Source organism: Gadus morhua, chromosome 16 (assembly GCF_902167405.1).
Source record: "Gadus morhua chromosome 16, gadMor3.0, whole genome shotgun sequence".
Taxonomy (NCBI): Eukaryota; Metazoa; Chordata; class Actinopteri; order Gadiformes; family Gadidae; genus Gadus; species Gadus morhua.
The window spans coordinates 19,835,180-19,845,947 of NC_044063.1; the positions used below are offsets into that span (position 1 = coordinate 19,835,180).

Consider the following 10,768-nt stretch of genomic DNA (forward strand, 5'->3'; position numbering starts at 1 on the left):
ATGGATGGATGGATGGATGGATGGATGGATGGATGGATGGATGGATGGATAGATAGATAGATAGATAGATAGATAGATAGATAGATAGATAGATAGATAGATAGATAGATAGATAGATAGATAGATAGATAGATAGATAGATAGATAGATAGATAGATAGATAGATAGATAGATAGATAGATAGTAAATATATAATGTTTGCTTATTGTGTGAATTGTGTGTTTGGCAGTGTCTATTTTTCCATCCAGGGGTTCATGAAGTTGATCCTATTGAGGGAAGCCTGATCAAATTTCTTGCCCTGTTTGCAGATTCTTTTGGGACCGCTCCTCTCTTTATCTCCTCTGGTCCAGCCCACCCTGCCCATCTGTCACTAGCGGGTCCAGCGCGGCGGGTCGTGCGCGTGCCAGTGCGAGTTCAAGCGGTTCAGCCCGTCAGTGCTTCTGCCGCCGCTGTCCCCTGATAGCACTTGTCCCGATAACTGATCTCCAGCTGTCACAGTAAAGGCAGCTCAAAAAGACATACAGTACCTGCCTGCAACTCCCTGGCAATTGAAACCTCTGCTCGTAAAGAAAATAACTACAAAAAATCATGGCATTGACTGGTCGGGCAATACGGTCAAACTGCTGTGGCAAGGCAACACAAAAAAACAACACAAAACCAATTGTTAACAAAAATAATGATTTGATGGCACATAAAAATAAGGTTATATTAATTGCGACACTGGTTTCAATTGAATGATGAAATTAATGTTTATGTGTCTACCTATGCATGCATCTTTAAAAATGACCTGTATTTGGGTCTGTGTGTCTTCACATTTCTGCGCTCCTCTTGTTCTTCAACCTATGTTTTTCAGAGGAGGGTACTGGTAGGGTTCTGGGGTGAGATGGGGTAAAGATGAAGGAAGGCTTTCAAGTGGAATCCGAGCGTGTGAAATAAGCTCACCTCTGTCCCTCTGGATGGCAGCTCGCCCACTCACCATCTGCCTGGAGTCCTGGAGACAACCTTTGCACACAATACCAAGAAAATCAATGCTGAGCAATGTTCACATGCAGGGAGGAAGGAAATGGAGAATTTTGAGAAATATTCTGTGTAGCCCTCCTTCACAACTGCTATACTGCAGTGTCAGGTTTAAACAATATAAAAAAAGATGAAAGGTTTAGTAAACGACAACAACAGAACCAAATAGCATTTGATTGACTCAACCAAGGTCAAGTAAGGACAGGGCACATCACTTCACATTTTAATCACAAGGCTCAATTGTTGGTCTGCATTCGAGGATGCTTAAGGCCAGTCCCTAGATATGCACATGCTTCACTGCTTTTCTTTCAGTTTAAGCCAGTTTTACAAATGCTTTTGGGAGACATCGGGTCTTTCAAGACAAATATATCAAGAGAATTGGATAAGATAGGGGGTGTAAGGCAATTATGTGGTAGTGTCAATCAAAACTATTTTGTATGAGAAGAAAATGACCATATACATGATTATTTAAAAAGATCATTTCATTGGTGATGGCTGAGGGGAGTATTCCTGTTTTGATTGCATCTCCCTCCCCAATGAGTTGTTACAAGTGCAATAAGTGTTGAGGCGACATGATGACAGGTTAGCAACATAAGGTGTACAAAAAGCTGTAGTTTTCATAGGGATTTTTGCCACACTTTCTTTTCACCTCCAAAACTGCTGAGTCAGTACTTACATTTCTTTTTTTTTTTTAAATCAAAGCAAGTAAAGAGAAAGTCTTTGCTCCAAGAAATAGGCTGTTGACTTTATCACGACATGTTTGTACAGCTTAATTTGTTTTTCTGTCATTTTTTTTATCAAATGACACAGCTTTCACTCTGAAATCATCTGCCTGCTCTCCCAGGACATGTCTGCATCGCTCACTGCAGCCTCAGCCCACAGATCAGGAGGCTCTGCGTTCACACTAAGAAGATGAGTGAGCTCTCACACTTTGAGGGAAGGGCCTTTTCCCTCTTCTGCACACAAGAATTCTGCCATTCACGCTATGCCATACATTGCCTTGATTTTAAGTCATGGTTCAATTTCTATTGACAAGAGTACATTGATCACGTGGCTGAACCCATTTCATTTCCACCACTAGCAGATTCATTTTCCGTGAATCTGACGAATTTCATGCTCACACCAAGGACATGGGAATGATTGGCTGTTCATGGTTAAGATCTCATGAATAACGGTGCAGGGAAGCAGCGGCAAAGAGCATGAACACACTTAAACCCAATGCAGCTTCAATGTATGGAGATATAGTGGGGCATATTTTCTATCAAAGTGCATTTGCTAATCGTGTATTTTGCAATTTCTAAAGCTGGGTATATTGACTGGTATGAGCTTTGGGCTATTAGAAAGCAGTAGAGCAGTGCCACCTATTTAACTGAAACATACAAATCAATGACAGGAACATGACACATTTTTTCAGTGACTGCTGGCTGTGGGGTATTGCTATGGCAACATCCCACAGCCATATAATGTTTTCTTTTGTTTTTAGTCAGCAATTATTTTTGTTTGAATAATGTTTGACACATTGAGTTCAAACGTTGGTGCCAAATTTTGTAGTGACATTTATGAACTCAATTCATTATGGCGACACATAATTCATTATGGCGACACTTTAATATTGTACAATATATACCTTCCCCTACATGAGCATGGCACAATGGAAGTCTACTGGTTTGTGGGGTCAGTTTGCTCTCTTTTCTTATTACTACAATTACCACAATTCCCTTCTACCAATCAGAACAAACGTTTGTTATTCAAAGATTATTCATTATAATTTTGTCATTCATTATATATTTTGAGCTCATTCCAATTTCCAATTAGAAGGATCTTAACCAGTGAAGTCCAGAATAATTTTTACACCCCAGCTGAATGACATTCCCTTATCATTGCCCAAAGAGACGGTAAGACAATGAGCAGGCAGGCAGTAATAGGACTTGTCAACCTTCTCCTCAGTAAGGAGATATGGGACAAATCATAGGGTCTGGAACCTCCCGTTATGAAAGAGTTAATTTGGTTTTTCATGTGTGTCTTTGAAATTAGGTCCAAATGAATCAAGCTTTCTTTGATTTGCCCAACTACAGTAAGATTAGCTACAGTAGGTAGATAGTCCCCACTAAGCTTGTTACAAAATGTACAGCACCCAAAAGGTAGTATGGGTAATCAATGTTACGTGAAGGGATTTTAGCTGAGTGCAGATCATGTCATGAAAATGACAATTCAGACAATAATTGTATCACACAAGTATAGCAGGGGCGAACACAGCTGTATCTAATGACATCAATTATGGCACTAGGATACTTACAGACCAATGATTATATTTGCCCTTACCGCGCCGAGGGACAAAAGCCAAAATACATGAATAATATAAAAAATCAATCCCATGTTTAATTGTGGTGTGTCCTTTTATAATTGACCACTAACTCACCACCCACAGTTCCCAGCCTGCAAGAGGAAAAGCTTAAAATTATTTAAAATAAAGTGAGTGAGTCATGGTTTAAAAGTGGTCAACACTGAACACAAAGTGTTGTCCCTGTTCCCCATGGCGGTCCCAGCTCTGGGGTGAAGCTCTGACCCCAGGGCGGGTAAACTCAACTTCTTCCTGGTAAATAACACCCACCAGACTCTGGGTTAAAACGAAAGCCAGAAGGATAATCCCACAGAAGCCTAGAGGGCAGGGAGGCAGCTCTGAGTTACCCCAGGTCCGTCCGCATCAGGTGAGTGTCATTTCATTGACCCCGCCCGACCAGGCCTGCAACAGAAACGCCACAGAAACACCAACCACACAAGCCAGGGACGGGCTCCTCACAAGCAGCCACATCAACAGAGTTTGCATTCATCGAGGATGGCATCATTGCACAACGTGGAAAGTAACTCAGCATGAGCCCGAGTGAAAAAAATGCCTTCCGGAAAATACGTTTTGATTCGTGAGACAGCTAGATTTATATTGGAATTGTACGAGTATTATGTGTATGCTTCATCAATCCCCCCTCCCTGCAAGGTCTCCTACAGGCAAACACACACACACACACACACACACACACACACACACACACACACACACACACACACACACACACACTTCTAAACCCTCTTGCTATTTACGGCAATAAGATGCAAATGGTGCTGAGTTACAAATCCATTAAGTCGCTCACTGTGAGCCTAGCCACGTCTCATTTCCACTGCAATGTAAATTTTAGATTGACATCGTGGCCTTTACTGTGAAGCCACAGAACCTTGTTCATTTCCTCTTTTATTATTGGGGAGTTCACGGAGTTTGAATCGCTGCTTCACAGCAATCCTAGGCGAGAGAGACAGTGGCCCAGCTGATTGGATTAGGGCGTACCTGCTAGAAGATTAGGTCTGAATGATGGAATTCAGTACTTTGGGTTGATGAGCTGGCGACAGTAATCTTTGGTCTGATTTTTGTCTTTACAGAATAAACTGTCCCCCTTGGATTAAGTCATCATGACCCCATTCGCTCCTTATTTAATCTGTGAGGCAGACTCTGAAAGAAATAGCACGGTTTCCACGAGTCATGAGGCACATTTTCTCCATGATGTAACACATTTAGATCAGAAAAATGAGGCCTGGGGGTGTCACCCCTCTGATACATTCAGTATTTCCACTGTGACTGTGGGGCTCGCTGATAACTGGGTTCTGGTGGGAGCTCCTCTAACGCTGACGGTCAGAGAAGCTCTATGTGTCATGGTAATGCCCCCTTCTTACACAAAGGAAAGTGGATTCTATCTTCCAGTCGATTATGTTATGTGTTGCGCTTGCATGTCCTTCACCTGGTGACACAGTTCGACATGTACAACGCCAATGTCACGGGAGGTAAATGCATGCATTTATGTGTGTGTGTGTGTGTGTGTGTGTGTTGGTTTGTTTGTGTGTGTGTGTGGGTGTGTGCCTCCAGGAAGAGCACACACACACGTAACATGAGGGTACACACACAGTATAATATTCATATGAATCAATATTGTTACATATTAGAAAAACACTTTTAAGTACATTTATTGATGGGCATTGATAAAGTTGACTGTAAAGGTACAGAATCACAAATGAAATGAAGCAAATACCTTTGTATCATCTGGACCAACATTCCAAACATATACAGATATCGAATGTGATCCAGAACTTGATTGTGCCCTAACGTTACACAAACACTAACATAAAAAAAAAAGATAAGTGCAGCCCAGCTCTGAGACGATCCCTCAAGCGAGCGATAAAAAATGGCGGAATAGAATATATAGTGATATAACCCCAACATGGAGCACAGGAGGCAGAAACCTCTTCCAGAGAGACTATACTGTGGTCGCCACGCGGACGTTCTTGGGGCCCGCCTCGCTCAGGTCCACCTGGGCTCCACCTTCCTGGGGCAGAGACCGACCTCTGGAGGACACCACATCCGGGACCTGGAGCCTCACACATAGTTCACATTCATTCCTATTGTCCAACTGTTCTTATAACACAGGATCCATAGATAGATCTGTAATCTACACACATGCCAAAATACTATGGTGGATAAGTTTAGCTTCCTTTGCCCTAGGCCCACTTGTTTTAATATCCTCTAGTATTTGCTAACAAAAGGCCTCAAGTGTGGAGCTTGAAGAACATTCTGGAACATTCTGTCTGCTAGACTGTCAATAAAAAGGCTGCCGCAGGAGGGAGGTGCAGCTGCTCTAAATAGCAACATTAAAAACAAAACAAGGTATTGTATTGTTGTTGCCTTTGGGTTTGTCTTGAAGCCTCTCCTGAGCTGAACTCTGAAGAAGAAGCCACGTTCTTGTTTATTTTTTACTTTATGGCTTGCTCAATAGCTGAACTCTTGACCTTAACAGAAAGCCATTCACGAGGTCATTGGAAAAAGCATAACCTAATTCAGGACACTGTAGCTGTCCAACCTCCCTCCCATTTGTTGTTTGTCACAAGGACACAGCCGGCGGTATTGACATGTTTGCACTGGTCTATATGGCAATCATGTGATCAAATGTGGGGTAGAATTGATAGATGGACACATTTCACTGAATCCCTGGTGCTTTAGTCGTTAAAATAAATGGAACACAATGGAGGAAGGTCCTGTTGAGAATCGGACCTAGTCTGACCTACTGTATGTCCCAACATTATTATTAATGATAGATTCATTACAACCAATCAATCAAATCAATCTATTCATCAATTAAAAAAACGTGGGTCCCTTCTAGTCACATTTATTCAGAACTAAATCTTAAATATTATTCCGAAACATCACAAAACAACATAATCTTTGTAGCCTTCGCTCAGAACAATCCGTCAATGATAACACTGGGGGGATTTGTCAAAGTACGGGCAGGAAAAGGGAAGAGGGTTTCAGGAACTCAAGCCTCACAGAGAGAGACTGCCTGACAGACGGACTGCATAATTTAGTTCCAGCTCCGCCTCCCCCCCCCCCCCCCCTCGCTTTCACTTCTCTTCTTTCCTTCTTTTGGTCTTTCTTACCATGCCGATGGTGACAGAGTCTGTCTGACCGTGGATTCCCTTTGTAGAGTCATCTGCAAAGTGAGAAAAAACAGTTGAGCCTGACCCTAACTGACCTCGAAGGGCCCCCAGTTCCTCCCTCTATGAGGGCCAACAGGAACATGTTTGATATACATTGGCGAATACCACAATAAATAGATGTTCTTTTAAAAGTTTTTATCAAATTATATCTACCCCCATTTCAAAGCGTTAAAGCAAAGCTTTAGCTCAACACACTCCGACTGCTACTTAACGTCCCCTCGGGTGCGAGCGCATGATGTCACATTATATGTACATTGTTCACCGTGACAGCTGAAGCCAGTGCTTTGTCTTGATTAGGGAGTTAGTGTGTTCATCTCACCTGGGAGGCCCTCGGCAGCATATCCCGGGTTGACCTTCCCTGCTGCCTCAGCAACCGAGCTCAGGCCGCTCCCTGATTGGTTAAACCTGTGGAACCCATTGGCAATAGGCCAATGGAAAGCATGAATCTCTGATATTGCACAGGGACATCTTCAGTGGATATGCAGCTGCGAATAGATCATTTTTTCCGCCCCACCTACATGATATTGTTTGGTATATGCTTTCACACTTAAGCTATTTTTATCACTATTGCTAGCAACTAAAACAACATCATTATTCATAGCATTTCATTAGACCCAACAAACCAATATAATTTAGCGCTTCTAATTTGGAATCATTTAAATTAAAAAGCTGGCAAATACGATGTAGCTTGCATCCACTCCCTAGTCTCAGCAGCCACAATTAAAATCTTAATAAAGTTCAATTCAAATACTAAAATGTCAGTTATTCTGAAAGCCTGCACTAAATCAAATTTTATAACGGGATACGGCAAAGCCTAGTCCTTCTCATAAATACATCATATGTATTAATTGACATTCACACATTAGGAATGGAATATTGCCTGCCTGATACTTTTAGGAAGTACTAATTAATGCTATGCTACACCAGCAAAATAAGTATCAAGCATTCATCATTCTGCACTGTCCGCAGTTCTAATTACGAAAGTGAAAATAGTTTACCTTATGGTCCCCTTCGTGTTTGACTCTGAAAGAATAGCATTGGCATAAATCACTCACAGTCCAAAACTAAAGAGAGCTGTAGCCTGTAAATACATTCACTCTTACTTAAGCTACGCCTCAATGCTTTTTCACTGCATCTATAGAAACTGTTAACATTTTGGTTCTGCATTAATAACACAGCCTTGAGCCTTTTCTTATAATAGAAAGATACAGATTTAAGGACTTTCAACATTTTTGTGTAATGGCTGCTGAGGCCCAAAGCCTTCCGCCAAAATGCAGACTACATTTGCCCTCGGTAGGGTACAAACCATGTCTATCTCACAGGGAATAGTCTCTGCCTTCCCATCCTTTAACCCCCACCAACTACTGTCCAAAGTCATTTAGGTGACTAACATTAAATCCCCCATTATGTCACCAATGATTGCAAAGCATGCAGGCATGCCCCTTGTGAAGTTTGATAATCCGGAGAAGAGCTGTAGAGATTTGAAAGTAAGCCTCTTTCTCTAAAACGTGGAACCCGCTGAGAAGATATTGATTTAACTTTCTTCCCAGACGTTACAGTATGGCCCTGTGACTGACTCACAATGTAGTCAAGGGCACTGCTAGGGGATGTATATCACACTCTGTTACAGGTAGGGAATCTCGGCATAATCCCTCATCTTCAAACCACCACCACGATTTGCTACGGGTCCGGAATCAGTTACAGGGATTACAGGGAAATTGTTAATGGAGTGACTCGGGGGCCGTTTTGTGTTATCACTCGCACACAGGCCTCTGCGGTTTTTTTCAACATTGGCCCGGAAGGATCTCCTTGGAGATGCTACTCCATAGACTGCTCGAAAAAATAATAAAATAGAAAACAGTAAAAATCTTTAAAACGCAGCACCGTCTTACACGACAGACACTGGAACACGATGCGTACACACAGCACAGCCTAAAATCCCCAGGGTCTAAGGGGCGTTACTGCTCATACCTTGGTGAAAAACCTTGGTAATGGTTGCTAACTCTGAACGGATTCCAATTAAGCTTAGCCCTTTTAAGCGCTTTGCTAAATCTATTCATGATTTAGCGAGTTGCCAGAGTTCAGTCTGGTCCAAGTAGGATGATATTTGGTGTTGGCACTGATTTATTCATGTTTACAGTTCTGGTGACAGTGTTTTTTGAGTACTGGTCCAGGTCCATGTGTGAAAAAAAATGCTAATTATTTGCGGTGTTGTTGTGCCATGGGAGGGAAAGAGAAAGGGGGAATTGGTCGAGCTACCTTTTTTAAAGACAGGCAGAGGGTAGAGGTATCTGAGCAACATGCAATACCGCTGCACCTACCCAAAAGGACCCACTGACCCCAGGAGCCCCCTCTTAACCTCTCATGTTCAGACTTTTTAGGACACAGGACTCAAACTGTCAGCCTTGCAGCCACCAAACCCTCTAGCGCACTCTCTACTAGCAGTCTCCACTGAGCCACTCCAAATAAGCCGCTCAAAACTCAAACCCTTTTCTGCTGACAGCCAATGTTCTGTCTTACACAGACGTAAAAAATAAAGCAAAACCACGACCCCCCCCCCCCTGCGTGCCCTTGCTCAAGGACAGTGGCGGCGCATTGCCGAGTCAGTGTGCACCCATCGATGAGCTCCTTCATTATACTTTAATCATTGTTCCCGTGCGGGCCTGCCGTCAGAGGGGCGGGGGTATATGAGGCATGGGGGGGTTGGGGAGTTGGGAGGTAGGGGGTGTAATATTTTGTCACTTTGTCATAAAAACCAGAGAGAGAGCCAGAGGAAAGAAAAGGTGCCTACTTGTGCGTCTCCTTCGCCGGCAGCAGAGGACAATGCAGACGATGCAGACTGAGAGCAGCAGGAACAGGAGAAGCGAGGAGAGCACAGCCGTGGCCGTCAGCAGGACTGTGCAGTCGTCCTGCCCCTGAAGCACCTCGGCCACTGAGCACACACCACACACCACACAACGGGTCACTCGCTGTCGCGGATGAAGTCACTGCAACTTTATTCACAGGTTTGAATCGTCTATCGATTGGAATCGTGCATTCAGGTGGATCCATGACACACGTCTTGCTGTTAAGTTGATTTACGTCCAAATAGGAATGTAATATGATATAGAAAATAGATTTGGGTTATTTTCAGGATCCAACGGCTGAAGAATGGCTGGCAAATTACTGTAGAAACTTGGATCGACCAAAAGAGGGGAAAACCTGTATGCATTAGATACCCATCCATACTTGGAGCAAGAGTGCAGCGTTTTGCTTGCTGGATTTGCACATGTCCTGCATAGCTTGCTCACACTCAGACTAGACTGTGACCATTTAGTTATTTCTGTGATTGCTGTGTGTGTGCGTGTGTGTGTGCGCAGCTCCTCACCCACGGTTATATGGACGTGGCTGCTCAGCGGTCGGGCGAGGGCCGTCACGGAGGCCAGGCATTCCACCAGGGAGCTCTCAGTGGCCCTCAGGCCCAGGTTGCTTGTCATAGTGACGAGGCCCCCAGAGGGCCCCACGCGGCTGACGTTGTAATCGCCCGGGGACACCTCCATGGGATCCATCCCGATACCATGCAGTTAAGGATTTTGTTATTCTGGGTTTGCAGCTTTATGTTGATAACAGCATTTGCAATTTCAACGGATCCTGGCGCACAGTGAATATAAACCCTAGAGGTCATAAACCTCCAAAGTTATATACTTTCGACATTGAAAACATTGTCCATGAGGCAATCCCACGTCTGGATGTGCAATGTTCTTTTCATGTATCACATGTATTTGCAGTGTATTGTTGATGAGTGAAAGTATTGGCTACCGTTCTTACCTCCACGCCGTTCACCTGCCATCCAACCCAGGGTTCAGGGAACCAGTTTGCAGCGGCGCACTCCAACCTGACCCTGTGACCCTGCAGAACGGTCCTGTTGCCCCCGGAGATGCCAACGCTACCTTTTTCTGAAATAAAAAGGAAAGCCGTGTCACGGATTGAAACCCCCGCCCCCCTCCCTCTCTTTCTTTTCGACTTGATACCCGCTCCGAGCGCTGAAGTACGCCGTCATCAGACAACATTACCCTTCTTTGAAATGCAATGTATTTCCCTGCGGCGAGGTGTAAAAAAGAAAGGGCCCCAATCTTCCCTTCTGAGTCCTCTTCCCCCTCGCAGAAGACAGACTTCATTCCCCCTGACTGATTGATGGTGTGTCTGACTGGTCTCCTGGGGGATGGTGGGGAGATACTTC

The 10,768-nt window shown here is 43.8% G+C and overlaps 1 protein-coding gene across 2 annotated transcripts in view; it reads right to left on the reverse strand.

The window, feature by feature from the left end:
* Window positions 1–5,008: 5,008 nt before the first annotated feature.
* The window catches only part of igsf5b (immunoglobulin superfamily, member 5b), a 12,828-nt gene continuing 7,068 nt past the window's right edge, over window positions 5,009–10,768 (reverse strand). The window contains exons 4-10 of one of the 2 annotated variants that reach the window (XM_030381596.1): window positions 10,357–10,484; window positions 9,917–10,082; window positions 9,341–9,481; window positions 7,548–7,572; window positions 6,869–6,954; window positions 6,490–6,542; window positions 5,009–5,426 (exon numbers count right to left, since the gene is read on the reverse strand). In XM_030381596.1, the coding sequence (XP_030237456.1) occupies window positions 5,316–5,426; window positions 6,490–6,542; window positions 6,869–6,954; window positions 7,548–7,572; window positions 9,341–9,481; window positions 9,917–10,082; window positions 10,357–10,484 (710 nt within the window). In that variant the 3' untranslated portion in view covers window positions 5,009–5,315. Of the gene's footprint in view, window positions 5,434–6,489; window positions 6,543–6,868; window positions 6,955–7,547; window positions 7,573–9,340; window positions 9,482–9,916; window positions 10,083–10,356; window positions 10,485–10,768 lie in introns of both variants that reach the window. The other variant, XM_030381595.1, reaches the window with a different exon arrangement.